At 43.3% G+C, this 25,051-nt stretch overlaps 1 protein-coding gene across 1 annotated transcript in view; it reads left to right on the top strand.

Moving 5' to 3' along the window:
* The window catches only part of OC90 (otoconin 90), a 143,225-nt gene that overhangs the window by 3,505 nt on the left and 114,669 nt on the right, over window positions 1-25,051 (top strand). Inside the window, exon 3 of the mRNA XM_089685933.1 lies at window positions 18,557-18,631. Coding sequence (XP_089542059.1) covers window positions 18,557-18,631 — 75 coding nt within the window. The remainder of the gene's footprint in view (window positions 1-18,556; window positions 18,632-25,051) is intronic.

Here is a 25,051-nt window from a genome sequence, read left to right as displayed (position 1 = left end):
CCCTAGGAGCGTGCGGCACCGAGTTCCGGTGCCCGCTTTGTTGTGTCCAACAGCCTTGTACCATGTGACAAGCTGTGACCAATCACAGCTCACACAGTAGTTCTCAATGGCTACAGGAATGCATCCAGAGAGAAGGAGAAATGATTGCTTTTACAGCCTTTATGGGTGTAAAAGCAATCAGTGTAAAAAAAAAAAAAAAATCTTCATCACCCCTCACAAATAGTACAGTGTCACCATGGTGACACTGTGCTGCTAGGGTGACAGTATGTTAAAAAAAAAACAATTAAAAAAATCAAATATATATAGTAATATAAAAAATGAAATAAAAATGTAAAAATGTTTTTAGAAAAATTATAATTTTTAGTTATAAACTAATTTGGGTTATTTTTTACTAAAAAGATAGCTGAATACATTTTGGCCAAGATTTATGAAGAAAGATTATTTATTTGCAAAATTTTGTAAGAAAAACACTTTTTTAAAAATGTTTTGGACATTTTCATTTATATAGCAAAAACATTTTTTAATCCCGGTGGTGAATAAATACCACCAAAAGTTTTATCGGTCTCAAAAAAATGATAAAAAATTCATATGGGTATAGTGTTGCATGACCGCGCAATTGTCATTCAAAGTGTGATAGCGCTGAAAGCTGAAAATTGGCCTGGACAGGAAGGGGGTGAAAGTGTACGGACTTTAAGTGGTTAAGCAAGGATGCAAGTGAGATTCCTTCTTATACATATGACCAGTAGAGGGAGAGTCTAGAAATGTGTACATGAAATATCATTTTAAAAATATTAACAGCCTCCCGCCCACCATATAAGGTAATGACGGGCGCAAGGCGGTTCTCTCATTCTGGGAGGACGTCATATGACGTCCTCTCATTCTAACCGTGCATGCGCAGCTCTGGGAGTGCGCAGCACAGCGATCGGTGGTGTGCTGTGTCCCTCAGACACAGCAGATCACCGATCAACGGAAAGAGCCGAAGATGTCGACTCGGTCATATGATCAGCTGTGTCCAATCACAGCTGATCACATGTAAATAGGGAAATGCCGGTAATCGGCATTCCTTAAAGGGGACATGTACACAGATCATCAGAGCACTGATGATCAGTGTAGCCCCAGCAGTGCCACCTGTCTGTGCTCATCAATGCCACATGCCAGTGCCCATCAGTGCCTCATCAATGCCACATATCAGTGCCTACCAGTGCACATCAATGTCACATATCAGTGCCCATCTGAGCTGCCTTTCAGTGTCACCTATCAGTGCCAGTCAGTGCCACCTATCAGTGCTGCCAATCAGTGTCACCTATCATTGCCAGTCAGTGCCGCCTATCAGTGCCAGTCTGTGCCGCCTATCAGTGCTCATCGGTGTCACCTATCAATGCCCGTCAGTGCTGCCTACTAGTGCCAGTCAGTGCTGCCTACCAGTGCCAGTCAGTGCCGCCTATCAGTGCCAGTCAGTGCCGCCTATCAGTGCCACCTATCAGTACCATAAATGAGTGCTGCCTTTCAGTGCCCATCAGTGATGCCTGTCAATGCCCATCAGTGCCACCTACTAGTGCCTCCTCATCAGTGCCCATAATTGCAGCCTATCAGTGCCCATCACTGCAGCCTCATTACCGCACATCAGTGAAGGAGAAAAATCACTTACTTACAAAATGTTATAACAAAAACTAAGAAAAAACTTTTTTTTTATAATTTTCAGTAATTTTTGGTTTGTTTAGCAAAAAATAAAAAACCCAGAGGTGATAAAATACCACCAAAAGAAAGCTCTATCTGTCTCAAAAAATGATAAAAATGTCATATGGGTACAGTGTTGCATGACTGCGCAATTGTCATTCAAAGTGTGACAGCGCTGAAAGCTGAAAACTGGCCTGGGCAGGAAGGGGTATAATTGCCCTGTAGGCTAGTGGTTAAAGAGGCGTTGTGTACAACATTTGTTTGGGTAAACGTTACAGAAACAACACAAATGTGCACTTGTGTGAGAATTTACTATAGTTTGTTGGTAGGAAATGAATAGTTCTTGTGGCCATTCGAAATAACTTTTCACTATGCTGGTGTTCCAGTTTTGTTGAGATAATGATCCCTCCAGATCCTAGCGTGCTTCTCTTTGGTAGACACTGGTAAAGATCATTCAAGTGCAACATTTTGAACTGCGGGCTATATGAGGACACCTACTGTACCTTTATCTGCAATTGATCTGTTCCCCGTTATTGACCTACAATGCTTTGTTCTGCACCATGTCTCTGTGTGGCGGCAGCCATCTTGGTAAAGCCAGGGTTTTACTTCCTCAATCAAAACTGCCCCCCCCCCAATGACTGGTGCTCTGATGACTGGTGGGGTAATAATCAAGAAGCAGCAGGAGGGATCCACGGAATGAAAGAAGCAGAAACAGGAGATCCTTGCACTGCAGATCCTCAGGTGAAGCTTCCACTCCAGCAAGGAGAACAGGGAGTAGCACACTAGAGACATCACTAAATCACAATCCACATGTTGTGAAATTGGCAGTCAATGGCATCAGTTCCCCTAGATGATCTCACACTGTGGATATAAATTTATGAGTCTATAGGCATAGGAAATGCGATACTTTTTTTTTGGGGGGGGGGGGAGGGGATTAAACAGCAGTGTACTGCTTGGGCACAATTACCATTTCTAAATGTTTTGTACAAGATAGCAGATGTTCAGTTTTTATGTTTTTAAGGTTAGGTTCACATCTGTGTGGGTGGTGCCGCTGCGGATCAGCATGAAAATACGTGCAGCCACACCACCCGCACAGAGAAATGCGGACCCGCGGGCGCGTGCCATTAGTTCTAATGGCACGCCACACACAGTGGAAAATGCAACCGTACTGGGAACTGAAGTTCCCATGCTAGCTGCGTTTTCAGAAGTGCAGGGACTTCTTTCCCTGCGTGTCACGGGGCACGAGAATCCATTCAAATGAGTGGGCCCTCGTGCCCGTGCAAAACGCACCCCACACAGCCGCATATATGTGAACCAGAGCTTAGAACTACGCATGCGCAGTTCCATCTACATTTCCAGCACAGTGCCAGTGTGCCAGGATTAATTAGTCCCATGCATGTGCAAGAGTGACGTCATCCTGCATTGGTTAATAAAGACAGGTGAAGACCAACACCCAGCAGAAAAATGGTAAGAAGATGTCAGTGCTGGTGAGGGACCTTGTAGCGTTGGACCATTGGAATAAGTATTCCTGCCTTTAGCTGTGATTTAAGAGTTCATTTTGAAGAGTGGGTTAAGAGTTGAATATCAAAGTGAGGGTATGGGTTTTAGGGCTAGGTTCAAGATTAATGAAGACTTATAGGCAGGGGCGGACAGACAACACATGGGGCCCCCGGGCAATAGGGGATCATGGGGCCCCTGTGTCCACACCCACACTCAAACTACACCCAAAAAAGCCTATGAAAGGTACCAGGGGCATCTCATGGTGCCCCTTACTGACCCCAGGCCCTTGTGCAGTGCCCGACTTCCCAAATGGTCAGTCCGCCCCTGCTTATAGGAATGTATAGAAGGTCCAGATTTAATTCACTCATGTAATTATTAAAAATGTTTAATTAGTGCCTCAATCAGCCTTTATATTAGTTTCCTAAGATCCCCTGTAGAGTGGCACTACGACGAGCAGAGGAAGGGGCAGCTCTGTAATGCAGTCAGGCTCTATTGTGTTGCTCAGTATTTGTTCATTGAGTCTTCCTGTCACTCAGTAACTCCCTATCTGTATAAGGTATGAGTAGACAGACACTGGCAGATACTGGCAGTCTGCAGGAGCCTGAGATTGCACCTGCGATCTGCAAAAAAAAATAAGTGCATTTTTTAATTTATTTTTTAAAAAAGGTGAAGTTAGCCTTTAACCGCTTCCACGCCGCCGTATAGCAGATATACAGCTACATGGCGGCACCTGTGCGCAAAATCATGTATATATACGTGATGTTGCATTTCCTACCCACACTGCCATTCACGGCCGCAGATGTCAATCACCGAGTCCCGGCCAGTAATTGCCCGCCAGCTCCTGGTGATTACCGGCAATCACAGACGGGGAGGAAGACTGTTTTGTTTACAAACAGTCCTCCTCCCTGTCAGCTCCAGCAGTGTGCTTACAGTAAAGCACACACCTTCCGCCTCCTAGTAAAACACTCCCAGCACATAGTTAACCCTTGGATCGCCCCTCACAGTAGCACTGATCACTATATTGGTGTCACTGGGGATGTCAGTGACACCAAGTTAGTTCTCCCCAGTGTCAGAATGTCCGCCACAGTCCCGCTAAAACTTGCTGATCGCCGCCATTACTAGTAGAAAAATAAAAAAATCCCAGTATCTATACCGCCATTTGTAAATGCTATAACTTTGACGTAGACCAATTAATTTACACGTATTGGGATTTTTTTTTTAGCAAAGACATGTAGAAGAATACATTTTGGCCTAAATTTATGACAAAATTTGATTTTTTAAATTTTTTTACTGGACATGTTTAATAGCAAAAAGTCCAACACTTTTTATTCTCAAAATTATCTGTTTTTTTGCTTATAGTGCAAAAAATAAAAACCACACAGGCCATCAAATATCACTGAGTGAAAGCACAATTTGTGTTAAAAAAAGGACGTAAATTTCATTTGGGTGCAACGTTGCATGACCGCGCAATTGTCAGTTAAAGTAACGCAATGCCGTAACACAAAAAATGGCCTGGTCAGGAAGGAGGGTAAATCCTCAGGAGGACAAGTGGTTAAGAGTTTACTCAAAGCAGACTCCTACAGCGCAAGGGAGCACAGATCAATGAGTATACCCTGCTGAGGGGTTGAGCTATCTGCCCCTTCAGTGTCTCTTTTAGGCAAGCCATACATGATACGATTTTCTTTCTTGAAAACACAGGTTGCAGGAAAGCAAATCGCCCAATTTCCCCATCAGCACAGTCAGTGTTGATGGGGGAATCCCTCTTGTGGAGCTATTGTGTTCTCTTAATGGGGAGGTGGTGGGGGTACAGACACAGAGGGGAAGCTGTCAGGAGAACAAAGCAATTATTGACAGCAGTTATAGCCACTGGCAATAATCGCATGAAAAATCTGATAAACTGGTTGTACCTAAGTCCTAACACAGCTGATTTGGGTACAATCAGCCTGCCCATGGATGGTTTTAATCTCAGCCGATTCCAGCCAAGATTTGAACCATCTATGGCTGGCTTAAGAGAGAAAAACAGCAACACAATTTAAAGCGGAACTTAACTGGGTCTGAGCACCATAAACTGAAAATTCTATTTAATTCCTTTTTAATATTTAAAGCAAACTCCCACATCCATCCATATCTCCAAGCTGTATTTTTTTTATGAAATCACTTTGATAAACACCCCCCTAGCATATCTAGCTATGGACATATTGAGTAAGGACAGATGGTTCATGTAGAATTTACTCCCTGGAATCCATCTGCCCTTAGCTCAGGCATGCAAAGAGCAGGTTGTGCTTAGCTAAGAGTAGCACTACCCCCTAGAGGGGGTCTCCCTATTCCTGCATAACCAGGCAACACATTTCCAACTTGCACACATAGTCAGAAAACCAGTCCATGGGCTTGTTTTTCTTGCTTTGAGGGAAAAACAACTTGAATGGGTATAAGGGAATATGGGATGTCCGACTTGACTTGGCATCTGAGGAAAAACTTCCTTCTCTATGTACACAAAAATATGCAGATTATGGACTGTGCTCCCTCTGGAAAAACATCAGTCTCTAAAAGATCAGCATCAAAAGTTCCTCTTTTAGGAGTTCTATGCCCCTGGGTGAAACTCACAAAGTCCCAATACTTTGCAAAAAATACCAGCCCACCTGGCTGACTTGTAAAGTGTCCCAGAGCAAGGGATTTAGGTTAGCTGTGACACTTTCCCTATGAAAGCATGCTGGATATTGCATCTGGCAGCCTTCTCCCTTATAGGCCATGTAAAGGTACTCACACTGACCCTTTTATCCTACTACTTCGGATAAGACTGCTGTTCAGGCCTTCTACTGTGCTAGTCTACCCATATTAGACAAGGTGTCTCTTGAATCAGACTAAAGGGTAGTGAAGAGCCCTCTCTCCAGCTTCCTCTCCTTCCTTCCACAGCTCCAGCCTGGAGACAGAGCCCCCCTTCCCCTCCCAAGGGTCACGATCCTCAGCACTCCATCTTCCACCCGATCACCGACCAGACCAGGAGCAGACTGACCATTTCGAAACCTGGGCACTGCCCGAGAGGGCCTGGGGTCAGTAGGGGGCCCCATGAGATGCCCCTGGTACCTTTTTCATAGGCTTTTTTGAGTTTGGCCAAGGACACAGGGGCCCCATGATCCCCTAATGCCCAGGGGCCCCATGAGTTGTCAGTCCGCCCCTGGACCAGACTAACTCACTCGTCAGGCTCTTCAATATTTATGAGCCCATCTTACCACCCTGCCAGGCCTCCTGCCTGGGGATTGGTTAAACTCCCATAAATATTCTGATCCCTGCCCCAGTACCTCCACCCACTAGTTTCTAGAAGTTTCCATGGACCTCCAGAACCAGGGGGAGGTGATAGAGGCCTGATCTGCAGAGCCTTCCAGTCTGACATTAAGTTGAACAATTACCCAGACTCACATGACTACTGTGAATCAACATAAATTTACCTAACCTAACTGTACACTAGAGGGTGCTACATAGGAAATCCCCTCCTCCAGATGAAATCAGCAAGCAACTGAAGAAATGTAAAAAAAAAAGTTTGAAGAAGGTGAATATACATTACTTTCCATTTACTAATCCTAACATGTAGGTAGGGTCCATTTGGTGGCCCATTTAAGTGTATTGCTCTTTAAAATCCTTCCAGGAAGGAGGATGATTTAATTTCTGTCAGGATCTCTTAGACAGCTTGGGTGGAGCTTTGCTTGGGTTAGTTATGGGAAGAAGGAGAGCCATGGCAGAGAGCTCTTAGGGAGTGAGGTTGATCCTTTTGAACTCCTGCTGGAGGGTTTCCCCCATACCTGGGCACAGAGGTACACCTCCACACTTGGTATATTTGAATGAAGGATGCAAAGCATATACTGTAGAACTGAGGAGATGTTGACTACCTTACTATTATGATAAATTTGTGTTGGACCCAACCTCTGACTGATTAAGGTGTCTGAAGTGGATTACAGTAACCTTGTGGTTGAGTGTTGGGAGAGCTCCATAGAAGCTCCCACTTGGTGAAGCAGAATCCCGGAGGGTTCAACAGTGTTGCAAACCTGGTCTAGCTAGAGGCCAGTGATGGATAGGCAGAGAGAGGCGCTATACTGGAACCATAAGAAACATTCAGACGTGAAGTATCTAGTATCCACAGGATGAAGACATGCAGTGGTCAAGAGAGACCAGGAGCATGGTGAGTGAGCTTAACAGTTCTGCCCCATGTCACTAGCACACCATGCATGTGGATGGTGGGCAGACAAGTACATCTGTGAGGGCTCTGGGTGTTACTCATGGCTGGTGAGTGAACCTGGGTAAGCCCTGCGTGACGGGTGGGTCCCATGGAACAGGTAGTGGGCACATCTAGCACGAACCGGTGGCCCAGCCCACAAACAGCTTAAAGTGGTTTCTAAAGGCTCAAAGTTTTTTACCTTCATGCATTCTATGCATGAAGCTTAAAAAACCCTTCTGCTTGCAGCAGCCCCCCCCCCCCAATACTCTCCTTGAGTCCCATTGCAATCCAGCGATGTTCCCCACCTCCGGGGACTCTCCCACCTCATTGGCTGAGACAGGCTGTCAATCACAGCCAGTGAGCCAATGAGGAGAGAGTAGGGGCGGGGCCGAGCTGCGGCTCTGTATGTAAATTGAACACGCAGAGCAGCGGCCCGGGAGTGAGCCTGCTTGGGTGCCCCCATAGCAAGCTACTTGCCAGTCTTGTGATTTGCAGGCCTCTTTCACACTATACATCTAGTATGATCACTACGTCAATGTTCAGTTGTACATAATCTTCTTTCTTGCAACTGAACAAAGATAATGATGATCATTCATTGTCTAATGGCAGGGAAAAGGCAAAGAGAAAGGATTCTTATCACCCTTTGAACATGCAGTAATGTAATATCAGACTCACAGTGGGAGTGGCTACATTACCTGCTATAATAGATACCTGTACTTTCTCTATTTTATCCAATGTTTACATGTGCAAAAATGTAATGTACCGAATTGTAAACCCTGATTTACTTGTGTGTACATAATCCAGTTGGCGACCACCTACTGTAGATATACTGCAGCAAAGCAGACCTGCTGTACATATACTTGATTCAGCTCTCCCCCCTGGATGTACTGCAGGGGCGGCTCTAGACAATTTTTTGGGGGTGATATGCTGGTACTTGAAGTACAAGTGGGGACACCGCCTATCATGCACCTGTGGGCGTGACCAAAAAAGTGGTTGTGACCAAACAAGTGGGCATGGTCAGCAAGTGGGTGTGACCAGCAAGTGGATGTTTCTTCATAGTCTATGGCTTGTAGTATAACACATTTCCCCCTTTTTTGGGAATAGCACAGTAACTAACCAGGGTTCATTACTTAACCCTCAGCATGGCACAGTAATTAAACCCAACCACCATTGCACAATTAACCTTCAACATTGCACAACAATTAGCCCCCATCACTGCATGATAAATAACCCACAGCATGTCACTGCAATTAACCCCTAGCACGGCACAGTAATAAACCCCAGCACAACACAATAATAATCGCTACGCACAGCACAGTGATGAACCTTCAGCACTACTCATTATTTAACCCCCAAGATTGCACAAAAATAAACCCCCAAAATTGCACAATAATAAACCTTCTGCAGTATAGCAATCAGTTTACCCCTCCTCTGTATATCAACAAAAAGCAAAAACATGCAGCACAACCCTACACTTCCTCTATAAAATTGTGCAAATGGACTTATACATTCAAAAGTGTTGGAGACTTTCACAAGGAGTGGACTGAGGCTGGAGTCAGTGCATCAAGAGCCACCACACACAGACGGATCCTGGACATGGGCTTCAAATGTCGTATTCCTCTAGTCAAGCCGCTCATGAACAACAAACAATGTCAGAAGCGTCTTACCTGAGAGCAACTTTTGCATCTCATTTGGAAACCAAGGACCCCAAGTATGGAGGAAGAATGGAGAGGACAACTGCAAGGTGCTTGAAGTCCAGTGTGATGTTTCCACAGTCTGCGTTGATTTCGGGAGCCATGTCATCTGCTGGTGTTGGTCCACTGTGTTTCATTAAGTCCAGGGTCAACGCAGCCATCTACCAGGAGATTTTGGAGCACTTCATGCTTCCTTCCGCAGACGAGCTTCATGGGGATGCTGACTTCATTTTCCAGCAGGACTTGGCACCTGCCCACACTGCCAAAAGCACCAAAACCTGGTTCAATGACCGTGGGATTACTGTGCTTGATTGGCCAGCAAACTCGCCTGACCTGAACCCCATAGAGAATCTACGGGGCATTGCCAAGAGAAAGATGAGAGACATGAGACCGAACAATGCAGAAGAGCTGAAGGCCGCTATTGAAGCATCCTGGTCTTCCATAACACCTCAGCAGTGCCACAGGCTGATAGCTTCCATGCCACGCCGCATTGAGGCAGTAATTGGTGCAAAAGGGGCCCAAACCAAGTACTGAATACATATGCATGCTTATACTTTTCAGAGGTCCGATATTGTTCTATGTACAATCCTTGTTTTATTGATTGCATGTAATATTCTCATTTTCTGAGATTGTGGATTTGGGGTTTTCATGAGCTGTAAGCCATAATCATCACAATGATGACAAATCACGGCTTGAACTATCTTGCTTTACATGTAATGAGTCTATCTCATATATTTGTTTCACCTTTTAAGTTGCATTACTGAAATAAATGAACTTTTGCACGATATTATAATTTTTCGAGGTTCACCTGTGTATACAGTATATACAGTATATATATATATATATATATATATATATATATATATATATATATATATATATATATATATATATATATATAGGGGTTGCAGAGCGGATCACCATCTCCAATATATTTAATACATTGGTTGATTTGTACTAGATATTCATATATTGGTTTTACCATTGCACTTATACCCTATTTGTACAATTTTATAGAGGAAGTGTAGGGTTGCGCTGCAAGTTTAAATTTTATTGATTCACGTTGGACGTGGGAACACATCAATGCTAGCCGCAACCAGCTAAAAGGATTCTATGGTTATTGCTTCTGAGACTTTTATTTTGGTCATGCGGTAGTTTTTTTATTTGATTCGGTATGTCATCTGTATACTGGTAGCCAGTAGCCCTGCATACTGGGGGTCAGTGTGCCCCTGTATTCTGTTCAGTCCCCTTGTATACTGCTGGTCAGGGCATTTTTCTCAAAGAATAGGTGCAGGGTCTCCACCATACTGCCACCTCAATACAAATGGCCCCCTTTCCCCTACTGGGGGGGTGAGCATGCCGCATCAAGTGATGGTTCTTGCCAAACTGTACTAACAGTGGAAGGGTCTTAAAGGGACATTGTTTACAATTTGGAGTGCGTTACACAGAGTGCAGAGTGTGGGGGTATGCTATGCACAGAGTGCAGGGCTCCAGATTGTGCTATACATAGAGTGAAGGGTTGAAGAGTGTGCAGTGTGCTACTTACAGAGTGCAGAGTTAAGGAGCATGCTACATGCACAGTGCATACTTCAGAAGTGCACTACATACAGAGTGGAGGGTTTAGGAGGATGCTATGTACAGAGTGCAGGGCTCAGGAGTGTACTAAGTGCAGAGTGCAGGGTTCAAGAGGGTACTAAGTGCAGAGTGCAGGGCTCAAGAGGGTTCTAAGTGCATCATAAGAGGAATCTTGATTGCGGCAGGAGCAAGGAAGAAAAAGGAAAGAAGAGAGAGGGTCAGTGGGCTCTTAAAAGAAATATTGGACTTGGAGCAGATCCATAAGAAGAAAATAACAAAAGATACGAGACAGAAGTTATTGGATAAAAAAGATGAGCTAGAGAGGTTGATGGATGAGGAGAAGAGAAGAGTATACAACAGGGTTTTGAACGAGAGATATAGATGGGGAGACAGACCAGGAAGATATCTAATGAGAGCTTTGAATAAAAAGAAAAATAGGAACTATATATAAAAGATAAAAAGCTCAAAGGGGGAGTTGGTCCACTCAAATAAAGAGATTATTAAAGTGTTTACGGAGTATTATAAAAAGTTATATAATATTAGCCCCCAAGGCCCTCTAAAAGAAGCTCAAGAGGGAATTAACAAAAAAAAGATGACATACTTAAAAAATGCGGGATTACCAAAACTAAGTGCAGCACAGTTGAACTCCCTAGACGCAGAAATTTCCCAGGAAAAAATTAAAATAGCATTAAAAAGCACAGGGGGGGAAAAAAGCCCAGGCCCGGATGGCTATACAGTTAAGTACTATAAGAAATTTAGTGAAGTACTGTTACCCAAGCTGGAGAAATATATGAATGCTCTGGGAGGTGAGATGGAAGTGAGGAGAGAATCCCTACAGGCCCATGTAGTACTTATTCACAAGGAGGGAAAAGATCCATCTCAGTGCTCCAGCTATAGACCTATCTCATTATTGAACACTGACACTAAACTGTATGCAAAGGTGTTAGCAAACAGGTTGAGGGATCTGATGCCTGAATGGATCCATGGAGACCAGGTGGGTTTTGTACCGGGGAGAGAAGGTAGAGATAACGGCTTGAGAACCCTGATGCTTATTCAGAAAAGTAGAAAAAGGAAAGCCCCGGTGGTGCTCTTGTCAATTGATGCAGAGAAGGCTGGGGCTTTATGATGGACTGGGGCTTTATGATGGACAACTTAAAAGTGCTGGGGATAGGTGATAGAATGCGAGAGTGGATAAGTAAATTATATAGGGAGCCTACTGCAATCATCACGGTAAATGGGGAGAGATCAGAACCCATTGGAATGTCTAATGGTACAAGACAGGGCTGTCCACTGTCCCCTCTGCTATATGTATTGTCACTCGAACCTCTGTTGTCAATAATAAGAAATAGTGGATCGGTAAAGGGAATTCAGATAGAATCCATAGAACATAGAGTAGCGGCCTTTGCGGATGACTTATTGTTCTATGTGGGGAATCCCCGAATAACTCTCCCAAATATAATGAAGATTCTGAAGGAGTACGGGGAACTATCAAATTTAAAAATTAATCCAACAAAAACAGAGATCCTGAATATTAATATATCAAAGAATGAAAAAGAAAAACTACAAAAAGAATTCCCCTTTATATGGAGAGAAAAAGAGATAAAATACCTAGGAATAAAACTCACTGCCTCATATAAGCATTTGTATAGATTAAACTATATCTCTTTAATAAATGAGATCAGGGAAGATCTAAAAAGACTAGAAGGAGGAAATCCATCCTGGATAGGACGTATAAACCTGGTCAAAATGGTAATTATGCCTAAAATACTGTATAGATTTCAAATGGTACCAATTAAAATTCCAGAAGCCTTCTTTAAGATAATGAAAAAAATGTTAACAAGATACATATGGAAGAATAAAAAACCTAGAATAGCATATGAAACATTGAGTAGGACTAAAGAGAAAGGGGGATTAGGTCTACCAGATGTCAAAAGATACTATAAAGCAGTGGTCTTAGCAAGAATATATGACTGGTCATTCAACCATAAGGGGAAAAGTTGGGTAACAATTGAAAATGATCTTAGTGGTATTAGATTGAGTCAGATGATATGGGTTCCACCACAGTTCAGGGGAATTAAAGAAAGCACAAGTATTTACACTTTAAATGTTTTTAGGGTATGGGATAATTTACACAAAAACATGAAATGGGAATTTAATTCTATATTAATGCCTCTCACAAATACTGAGTACTTTCCCCTGGGAAAGAATAAGATATCAGGGAGATGGTTTAGAAAGGAGGATACCCAACTGAGAGATGTTTTGGTGGAGGGGGAATTGAGATCACTTAAAGATTTAATAGAGAAGAAGGGAGATATTTTTATTAGAATAGATGAGTGGAAATATCATCAATTGAAATGTTTTATTGGAAACCTACCGAAACCCCTGAGAATAAAACAGGAGTGGAATATGTTTGAAAGGTTGTTAGAGACACGAAGGGATGGGAAGCACGGTATTTCAAAAGTGTATAGAATACTCACCGAATTAGACACAAACACAAAGTAAATTTTTATTACAAAATGGGAAAGCGATATGGGAGTTGGGTTTGATGAAGATAGACAGAGAAAGATGTTTAGATTGATACACGACAATGTTAGCATGAGAGAGGTTGAGGTTAATTATAAGTGTGTGACATGATGGCACATCACACCGAGTGTAGAGCACAAGTTGAATGGGGAAAACTCAAATATGTGTTGGAGAGGATGTGGAGAGATAGGCACGGTGTTTCACATATGGTGGGAATGTCCGAAAATCCAGGCTTTTTGGAAGATAATAGTCAAATTGATTGAAGAAATAACTGAAATTGACATAGCGTTAGACCCAACGACGTGCCTCCTACACAATGTGGAGACACCTGTAAATAAATATAAAGATTCAGGTATTTGGTACTTCTTGAATGCGGCGAAAGGGTTGATACCCAAGTTTTGGAGGAAAGCTGAGGTACCGAAGGAGGAAGACTGGATTAATAGAGTAAACCAGATAGGTAGAATGGAAAGATCATACCATATGCAGGAAGATAGGATGAGAGTTTATTTTAGGAGATGGGAAAAGTGGGAAAGAGCAGGATTGAAAGAGAAATATAGGAAAATATGAACTAGGATGTTAGCAAAAAATTAATAAGCCTCAAGAGATTAGAATGGGCTAGAGTCTGCAGAGGGGGAGGAGGGGGGATGAGGGGCGGGAAGGGGGGGGTGGTGGGATGGGAAAGAAAAGAGTTTTTAGTAAGGGAAAGGTAGAAATGTTATAAATGTTTATTTGTATGAGAACTTTTTCCCCTTTTGGGGTTTTTGTATTAACATGAAAAATCTAATAAATATTTAAATTAAAAAAAAAAAGAGGGTTCTAAGTGCAGAGTGCAGGGTTCAAGAGGGTACTAAGTGCAGAGTGCAGGGCTCAAGAGGGTATTAAGTGCAGAGTTCAGGGCTCAGGAGTGTGCCAGGTACAGAGTGCAGGGCTCAGGAGTGTACCAAGTACAGAGTGCAGGGCTCAGGAGGATGCTATGTACAGAGTGCAGGGCTCAGGAGTGTACTACGAATAGAGTTCAGGGCTCAGGAATGTGTGACATACAGAGTCCAGGGCTCAGGAGGGTACTAAGTACAGATTTCAGGGCTCAGGAGTGTGTTACGTACAGGGTGCAGGACTCGGGAGGGTACTAAGTACAGTGTGCAGGGCTCAGGAGTGCGTTACTTAAACAGTGCAAGGCTCAAGAGGGTACTATGTACAAAGTGCAGGGCTCAGAAGGGTACTAAGTACAGAGTGCAGGGCTCAGGAGGGTACTAAGTACAGAGTGCAGGGATCAGAAGTGTATTACATACAGAGTGCAGGGCTCAGGAGTGTGTTACATACAGAGTGCATGGCTCAGGAGTGTGTTAAGTACAGTATTCAGGGCTCAAGAGTGTGTTACGTACAGAGTTCAGAGCTCAGGAGGGTACTATGTACAGAGTGCAGGGCTCAGGAGGGTGCTAAGTGCAGGTAGGTGGTGCGGTGGTTGGGATTTGAACCAATGACCTTAGTGCTGCCAGGTGGAAGTGCAAACCATTTAGCCACTGTGCTGCCCTGCTTACGGATCTCTTCTATGCCTCTTCCATTCGGTCCCCAGTAACAGGCTAGGCTGTGTTCTCTCTTCTCTCTCCCCCTCCCATCCAGCTGCTGAAATCTCCTCTGTAGAACTCAAATCAGGCGGGCTAGGGAAGGGAGGGCGGGTTCAGCGCTCTCCTATTGGCTGAGGAGAGGCTGTGTATCAATCCACCTCTGAAACCTGCCTGCTGGGACCCACTAAAGAAGTCCCCAGCTTCCTGGCATTAGTAGAGGATTTGAGGGTGCAAAAAAAAAAAATACCGACACATACAAGAACTGGCATGTGAAATTTGAGGGTGCTTTGGGAGTGCATAAATGATTTTTGGGGGTGCTTCAGCACCCCTATTCTCCTACCTGGTGCCTCTCCTGCTGTGCTGTCATTCACTCCAGCACATATTAATGAGCAGGTCCCGCGCAATGATTTATGGCCCGGAACTGCTGTTCGGCTGAGTGAATGACAGTAGAGGGCCCTGTGTTATCAAACAACACAGGGCCCTCTACAGATAGCTACGATGTGCTGCATATTTCCTAGTGAAAACAGCAGACAGTAAACATTGTTAGGCACACAATTAACCAGTTGATTGCCCCTAAATGTTAACCCCTTCCCAGTCAGTGCCATTAGTACAGTGGCAGTGTATATTATCAGCACTGATCACTGTATTACTGTCAGTGGAGATGTCAGTGTCATTTAGTCAGTTCCTAAATTGCATCAGTAAGTGTCAGATTGCCCGCCACACTATCACAGTCTCACTATAAGTCGATGATCACCGCCATTACTAGTATAAAAAAATTCCAGTATATATTCTATCATTTGTAGATGCTACAACTTTCAATCAAACCAATTAATATACACTTTTGGGGATTTTTTTTTTACCAAAGAAATGTAGCAGAATTCATTTTGGTCTATATTTATGACAAAATTAGATTTTTAAAATGTTTTTATTGGATGTGTTTTATAAGTAAAAATATTTTTTTCTAAATTTTCTGTCTTTTTTTTGTTTATTTAATAAAAAATAAAAAAAACACTGGTGATCAAATATCACCGAAAGAAAGCTCTTTTTGTGTGAAAAAAACCAAACATTTCATTTAGGTACAGTGTTGCATGCAGTGGTGTATTTAGGTTTCATGCTCCCATAGGCAGCACAAAAATCGGCTCCCCCTCCCCCCACGGAGAGACCCTGACACAGACTAACACCCCTCTCCCCCACGAAGAGAGCCTGGCATTGACCAACAACACCCCAGCCCCCCCTCTACCCACACCCAAGAGAGCATCCCACTATCACCGCCCCCCATACACTGACAACCCCCCCACCCCACGACACTCACCTTCACAGCTCCTGACATCCCCGGTAACAAGAGTCGGGCTCTGCTTACACCATCAAGCAGCCCGCCGTCTCTCTCAGATACCACCTGTCCCCATGCTGCATGTCCCTTTTTACATCCCTTCTTTCAGGGGGGCAGTGTTGCCCCCCTGAAAAATGCCGCCCTAGGCAAATTCCTTGTTTGCCTTGTGGTAAATACGCCCCTGGTTGCATGACCGTACAATTGCCAGTTAAAACAGCACAGTGCCAAATAGCAAAAAATGGCCTGGCCATGAAAGGGGTCAAATCTTCCAGAGCTTAAGTGCTTATAGCTGCAATAATTTTTTTTGTTTTTGAGTTTTGGTACATTTTAAATTAAATTAAATCTTTTCATCTTTAGAATATCTGTTCCATTGATTGGTAACCTACAGTCCTTTTTTATTAAAAAGTCTACTTTTATTCAAATTAAATTTGAAGTTTAGGTATGGCAATTTTTTCATAGTTACATTGTCCAGCTTGGACCAGTGTAAGTATGTATGTGCCATGCATGTGAGATCCCCATGGAAGGTGGAAATCACTGTAGTAGGCACTAGCTTCCAGGTCCTGTGCCGAGCAGCTGCCCTGCTTCTTACTGAACACAGAAAGTCTGCTTGCTTGCTCAGCATGGGTACCATTTAGAGAACACTGCATTTGAAGAAGAAGAATGAAGAGGTGAGGACCAACTTCCGCTCGGATGGCATAAGTGATCCAAGCGGAAATGGGAGCAAGTACCTGCTAAAATAGGTACCAGCAGGGGCGGACTGACCATTTGGAAACTCAGGCACTGCCCAAGGTCCCGGGGTCAGTAGGAGGCCCCATGAGATGCCCCTGGTACCTTTTTCATAGGCTTTTTTGAGTTTGGGCAAGGACACAGGGGCCCCATGATCCCCTATTGCCCAGGGGCCCCATGAGTGTCAGTCCGCCCCTGGGTACCAGTTTAAAAAAATAAATTATATATATATATATATACTGTATATATAGTCCATTTATGGCAGAGGAGGTGTCAGAAGAGCGGAACTTCCCATTTTGGGTGAACTTCCGCATTAATTTGCAACTTTGTGTTACACAGGGCTACGGGAACACATTATTATGTTAGAGGGGACTACATTTTTTAGTGTTTAGTCTATGCATGCTGAGTAATGCGTCAGTGTAACGCTTCCAGGTATTTTTATTACCTGTCATAGAGATCATACTACTCCCCCAGGGTCACCATATACTTCCTAGGCTGAGACGAGGGCTCAGAGATTACACAAGACTGAGAAAAATATTCCTTCTACCTGCAGTAGACTGATGATCATCATCTCAGCTTAGGAAGTCACTTGACTGGAGCTCAGGGACTCCGTTTGAATGATAAAGCGTGGAGTTTTTTTTAAATTAATTTTATTATACTGTTCCTGTATATTGGGACATGTTATGAATTTATTCATACTGACCTGCAAAGTTGCTAAAAGGTCCACTTTAACCCTTTGAGGACCATAAGATTACGGAATGCCAAAAGAATACATTTTTTGTTTTTAAAGTTCATACACTTCAGTTGCTGTAACTAAGCCATTTCATGAAATAATTGGCAAAAAGCTAGATCCATTTGTTGATAAGAATTAATATTTTGACTCAAACCAAAAAAAAAAAGTATTTTAAGTTCTTAATCAGATGATACAGGCAATTAAAAACATGGGACAAATACGTCCCTTGGCCCTCAAAGGGTTAAAGGTGAAATGTACTACAATAGAGATAGATAGATAGATAGATAGATAGATAGATAGATAGATAGATAGATAGATAATGTTGAAAATATGTTAGGAACTGAATGGACTTTATAGGCAAGAGCCAATATTCAACTGAGGTCGTACTAGCTCCATACTATGACAATACACCCGTGTTCCATCCATTGCAAGACCATCACTATGATGTTGTTAACTGTAGTACTCAACTGGTATCATATTTTAGAAATCATTGTTCATTGTTGTAACTATATGATTTGTCAATAAAGAGTATGGTATACAAACATGGTGTCTAAGTGCCTATGAAGTCAATTCAGTTCATAAAATATTTTCGATAGTCTCTTTAGGATGTGGCACATGTATGAGTTTTGATCCATGGTACCACCCTATGGATATACCCCTAATCTACAGTAGATAGATAGATAGATGGATAGATAGATAGATAGATAGATAGATAGATAGATAGAGTAGAAGTAGATGCCTTGGTGCTTCATATGAAAGGGGCTGTACAGAAGCAGATATGGTAGACATTCAGATGACTTCCAAGAACAATGTGAAAGTCCTTTGAGTACTTATTCTGTATGTAGATTGTGTTTGATACATGTATCCAGAAGACATCCTCATTGTACCAGGTAAATGGAGAAAATTCACAGTCTCCTCCTTGACCCTCGGTGCTTTCCTGGTGGTTATGGGAGAGAAGGGCACTCCAACCCATAAGAGGACATGTTCTATCTCCATTATCACTTTCTTTTTCTTTTGCTCTAGGAACCACCCATGCACAAGAATCTGGAGTATCTCCTGTTCTACCTGAACTTAACGACCTGCCGCTGGCAAATATTAGTAAGTAACATAATTTTTAAAGTGTGGAGCCAAGACCAAGCACTTAAGAGTCCAGACTCCATTGTGTCTACTCTAGAGGATGCATGTTAACATGTAACCAATTCTTCCAACCTGGACTTTCTCTTCTCCAGTCTCTCATGCACTTACATGAAGGAAGTATCCAATGGCACTCATCTAAGAACCGCTGTACAGAGGGACACCTATAGTGAAGCCAGCCTACTAAACTCTAATGAAATGTTACCTGGAATTTCCTAACTGAACCTTCCCACTGATCCCTACCTATTGTGGTAGTTGTGTAAAGATTGCTGCACCATCTCATACATTTAGAGGACATGTGAGACACATCCTCCACCAATGACAGGAAAAGCTAAATTCCAGGTATAGCAATTTTTAGATAGTTACATTGACCGAGCTTGGTTTGGATGAGCCATACCTGTGAGACCCCTTTAGAAGCTTGAAATTGCTTTAATGGCTACTTCAGTGATTGTTGCTAGATTCCGGGTTCCGTGCTCAGTGGCTGCCCTGCTGCCTACTGAACAAAGGAGTTTGCCCATTCAACACGAGCGCCATTCAGGGAACACTTTCTCAATAAATGCAAAATGTTCTCTGATTGGGTTAGGTGGAGAGTGAGACATCACTGCCCTACCTCCCACCTTGTCCAATCAAATATAGCTTTGCCTTCAGTAAAAAAAATGCAATGACATTCATGCCAGGTGAGTGACCTCCTGTCTTCAGTAAGCAACAGGGCAGCTGCTCAGCACGGGACCCAGAAGCTAGTGGAGATCACTGGAGTAGCAATGCCTACAACAGTGATTTCCAGCTTCCAGGGAGATCCCACAGGTGTGGCACATACATACTTACATTGATCCAAGTTGAACGACGTAACTACGTAAAAATTGTATAAACATAATAATGATGCAGCGCTGATAAAATAAACAATATACAGACAATATAAAACAAATAAAAAACATTCAAAAGATGGGGGCCAGACCTTATAAATAATTACAAAGAATGTGTCCCCAATCCTCATGGGGATATATTAATCGTGACCCCCCAGTGTCTAGCTGAGACACAATCTAGTCTACATAAATGTGAATTCTAAATAAGGGATCAAATAAACACACTTGGTGAGACACACATCACATTAGTGGCAAAGCAGTCCATAAATCAGTGTAGTGATCTTCCAATACATGCACGATGTAGATGTCCACACACCCCCACTGTGAACACCAAAGAAATGGCTGCAATGGCCTCTCACCACTTCATGATCCTGCAGAGCCACAAAGCAAAATAAACTAGTCCTCCGTATCCTCTAAGCAACCACTCTAGTATCTAGATGATGTCAACAGGCAGTCACTAATTTGTGAATCCACTGGATCAGTCAATAGGCAGCTTAGCCCTCTCATAGAAATCATATTCCCATAGAACAGAGAGAGAACACAATCTCCATAGTGTAAAACTGTTTAATGGCATATAAAATCAAAAAGACCAAAATGCACTCACATAGATGTTGCTTGCATCAGGTAGAAATCATATCAAGGTAAATTCCAATGTGCACTATGTACATCATGTATCAAGGTAGAATCCTATGTGCACTATGTACATCATGTATCAAGGTAAATTCCAATGTGCACTATGTACATCATGTATCAAGGTAGAATCCAATGTGCACTATGTACATCATGTATCAAGGTAAATTCCAATGTGCACTATGTACATCATGTATCAAGGTAGAATCCAATATGCACTATGTACATCATGTATCAAGGTAGAATCCAACGTGCACTATGTACATCATGTATCAAGGTAGAATCCAACGTGCACTATGTACATCATGTATCAAGGTAGAATCCAATGTGCACTATGTACATCATGTATCAAGGTAGAATCCAATGTGCACTATGTACATCATGTATCAAGGTAGAATCCAATGTGCAAGGTGCTCTGCATGAAAAAAGCAGTATTAGGTTTTCAAAAATGGCGCCACGCCGGAAGTACGTCACCCGTGAATGCCGTTGACGCGTCGCGTCATGTGACCTCGTGACTTCATCAGGACATTGTGATTGGTTGGCCGCACTTTTATTTATTTATTTTATACGTAAAAATTGCCATACTTAAACTTCAACTTTAGGCTTATTTGGAGAAATCATACTCTTTACCCCTTAAGAGCCCTCTAAATTTTTCAGCACAAAGTGCCAAGCCCTGAAGGAGGGGGACCCTTTGAACCCCTGAAACATGTTCAGTTTGTATTATATACGAGTCTGAATAAAACTGAGTTTGGATTTTATACATTCTACTTTTCGAGTCCCAGATCACAGTAAAATGCTGGCAGGCTTCCAACCAGGGGCGGTCTGACCATTTGGAAACTCGGGCACTGCCCGAGGGCCTGGGGTCAGTAGGGAGCCCCATGAGATGCCCCTGGTACCTTTTTCATAGGGTTTTTTGAGTTTGGGCAAGGACACAGGGGCCCCATGATCCCCTAATTTCCGGGGGCCCCATGAGTTGTCCGTCTGCCCCTGGTTCCAACCCTTCTTCACCTTATCTAAAACTAAAAAAAAATAGTTTTGGTTAGATGTACACTTTAAAGGGCTATAACAATTTTATTTCAAAGGTTAGCATATGCAAGCCTTTGATCAGTTACAATCGGTTCAATGATATTTTAGATATAAAACTCAATCACTTTTATGGTACTCAGAAGGGGCTCTCCCCTCTCACTGCCATCTGCCGCCATTCCACCGGGGAGCCCAGGACCGCTGTAAGCAGTTGGGTCAGCTGCCCGCACAGGAAGTGAAGGAAAATCTATTCCTCAATCTCCTCTGTGACAAATGATCCGTGTTTGATCAGATGCTTTGAAGGGCAGAGGGGACCTCAGGGGTCTAAAAGGACACCATTATGAGTGCCTGTAACTGCCCAAAGATTTTACAAGGGGCTTGTCCATCCCTTGTGATAGCAATAAGGATTTCTTTAAAAAAAGTCCTGGATTGTTTCTTAGATACACAGAATATAACTGGATCTTGGGTGGACTGACCATTTGGAAACTCGGGCACTGCCCAAGGGCCCGGGGTCAGTAGGGGGCCCCATGAGATGCCCCTGGTACCTTTTTCATAGGCTTTTTTGAGTTTGGGCAAGGACACAGGGGCCCCATGGTCCCCTATTGCTCGGGGGCCCCATGGGTTGTCAGTTCGCCCCTGAATTGGATACTAACATTTATAGGTAAAGTTGATCCAGGGAATATCCGATTGGCTCTCGGGGGATCAGGAATTAATTTTTTTCCCTGAAGGAGAAAATTGGATCATGTTTTGCTGGTTTTTTTTGCCTTCCTCTGGATCAACTGTGGGTGTAGGATTATAACTTTTTTTTTTTTTTTTAATGGTTGAACTGGATGGACTTTTTTTCAGCCAGAATAACTATGTAACTATGTAATATAGTTAAATGAAAAAAAAATTTTTTAAAAGTGTAAAAAATTTTTTAAATAAAAAAACAAAACAAATTAAAAGCACCCCCCTCCGAGCTCACACGCAAATGCAAATGCACACTTAGGTCCAGAACGCTTATGTGAATGGTGACCACACAACACGTTTGAGGCATCACCATGAACGTTGAAGTTAGAGCAATAATTCTAGTGCCACAGCTCATGTTTAACTCTAAACCGACAACCTGTAAAGGCTTTTAAAGCGTCACCTATGGACAATTTAGGGTACCGTAGTTTGTCGCCATTTCACAGGTGTGTGCAATTTTAAATCTTGAAATGTTTAGTATCTGTTTACTCAAAGTGTTACTAAACCCACAACAGTAAAATCAGTCTGTATATGCAGTAAAGCATGCTTGTTATGGGAGAGTGCATGTGATTAGCATAGGGCCAATCAGCAATGTCTAGACAGAGGGTCAGGGATTATGCAGCCTCATAGGACAATCACGGGAGAATGAAAACTCCTACAAGCTTTACCAGTGCTCAGCTGAACACTGACAGAAATCACAAGACTGCTATATACTGCTTATGAGAAAAGGTATTTAGCAGTTTATATTTACTAAAATAATTGCCTTTCCTTGTTCTGTGTACTGTGGGAGACCAGATATAGTGAATGCAGGGTCCGGGGAGAGTGGATATAGTGAATGCAGGGTCCGGGGAGAGTGGATATAGTGAATGCAGGGTCCGGGGAGACCAGATATAGTGAATGCAGGGTCCGGGGAGACCAGATATAGTGAATGCAGGGTCCTGGGAGACCGGATATAGTGAATGCAGGGTCCGGGGAGACCGGATATAGTGAATGCAGGGTCCGGGGAGACCGGATATAGTGAATGCAGGGTCCTGGGAGAGCGGATATAGTGAATGCAGGGTCCTGGGAGAGCGGATATAGTGAATGCAGGGTCCGGGGAGAGTGGATATAGTGAATGCAGGGTCCGGGGAGACCAGATATAGTGAATGCAGGGTCCGGGGAGACCAGATATAGTGAATGCAGGGTCCTGGGAGACCGGATATAGTGAATGCAGGGTCCGGGGAGACCGGATATAGTGAATGCAGGGTCCGGGGAGACCAGATATAGTGAATGCAGTGTCCTGGGAGACCAGATATAGTGAATGCAGGGTCCTTGGAGACCAGATATAGTGAATGCAGGGTCCGGGGAGACCGGATATAGTGAATGCAGGGTCCGGGGAGACCGGATATAGTGAATGCAGGGTCCGGGGAGACCAGATATAGTGAATGCAGGGCCCGGGGAGACCAGATATAGTGAATGCAGGGTCCGGGGAGACCAGATATAGTGAATGCAGGGTCCGGGGTTTAGTAACACTTTAATGTAACATCACGTTTTATATTTTACTAGAAATTGAGTATTATATTGTGTTTGTGTTTATTAAAAATCATATAAGTGTATTTCTTTCTTTAAAATTTGCATTTGCTAAACAGCTGTGCAAATATCGTGTGACATAAAAAATTGCAACAGCCACCATTCTATTCTCACGGCTTTCAGAAAATATATCATGTCAGGGGGATCTTAGTAAATTTCCAGTAAAAAAAAGGCAGATTTTAAGGATGTTAATGTAGAGCTTACCAGGGGCAGACTGACAACTCATGTGGCCCCCGGGCAATAGAGGATCATGGGGCCCCTGTGTCCTTGCCCAAACTCAAAAAAGCCTATGAAAAAGGTACCAGGGATATCTCATGGGGCCCCCTACTGACCTCGGGCCCTCGGGCAGTGCCCGAGTTTCCAAATGGTCAGTCCGCCCCTGGAGCTTACCAATCTTAGGGTGAGATACACTTTGAAACTTCATTTGTTTTTTATTTCTGCCTGTGACCTTTTTAGAGGGATTTCCCCCTCCTTCCTGTTCCCATGACACCCGTACAAGAAATTAGAGGGGTGGTTGTCACCAGGACAGGAAGTCACCGGCAGCAATGTTTCTATTCTTGTCTGTTTCCCCATTGGGGAGATTGCCAGTTATGTCCTGCCCTTACAGCTGCCAGTAAAAACCTTATAGGGGCTCCAAAAAAAATTCAAAGCTTTGGCTGGAGTTGGACTTTTATAACAAAAATGACTGTAAAAGCTGAAGTACAGCCAAAGCTCATTTGGCTCAATTTCTCCTGTGGATCACAGGGGTACAGTTCATTCTGCACGCCTGTGAACCATTTTCAGCCGTTAGTGGGCTCTGTCGGTTGACGTCACTCAGTCGGTCCAGGCTGGGGAAAGATTGGAACCACATAGTCAGGATCCACCCAGGAGCCTGGACAGGCACTTGGCTTAGTTTTTCAGCTGTGCCGCTGCAAGCCTAACCCAGCTGCTCCCTCCACAGCCTAGTGCTCCAGTGAGCACTGGAAGGGAAGAGTCAGTCACCTGCTCAGAGTGGCGAGGAGAACTGAGCGATCTGTGGTGTCTGATCGCTCAGTTCTCAGCCTTAGAGCTTGCAGGGGACAGAGGCAGCATGGGATCGATGCTTTATACACCTAGGTCAGTTGATTTAAAACAAAAAAAATCCCAAGCTTCTCTTTTAGGGTTTCTATAACAGAAATATTAGCTTTGATACATAATAATAAATTCCAGCATGGATCGCGGAATTTTTACTGCCGGCTATTGGGTTCTTCAAAGGGTGCTGGCGATGGAACCTTGATATAACATTAAATGTCCATTTTATATTTACCTATATTGCTGTCAATAGCGTACTGATAGTCTAAGGCAGGGTTTCTCAACCAGGGTTCCGTGGGACCTTAGGGTTCCTCCAGAGGTTGCCAGGGGTTCCATGAGCAATGAGCAATTTTTGCCTCTCAGGTAAGTTCCCGCTCACACTATTGATCTTTTTAGTTATCTGTAAGGGGGTAATTCTTCCCAATGACCACAAGTGTAAGGAGCATTCTTCCCACCGAACATCACACCAATGTATCATGAATTGTAGACAATGTCATTTTTAGCAGGGGTTCCCTGAGACCAG

Source organism: Staurois parvus, unplaced genomic scaffold, assembly GCF_062004578.1.
Source record: "Staurois parvus isolate SC_StPar_1 unplaced genomic scaffold, SC_StPar_1.0 ptg000389l, whole genome shotgun sequence".
In the NCBI taxonomy this organism is placed as follows: Eukaryota; Metazoa; Chordata; class Amphibia; order Anura; family Ranidae; genus Staurois; species Staurois parvus.
This window is presented reverse-complemented; position numbering and strand designations above follow the sequence as displayed.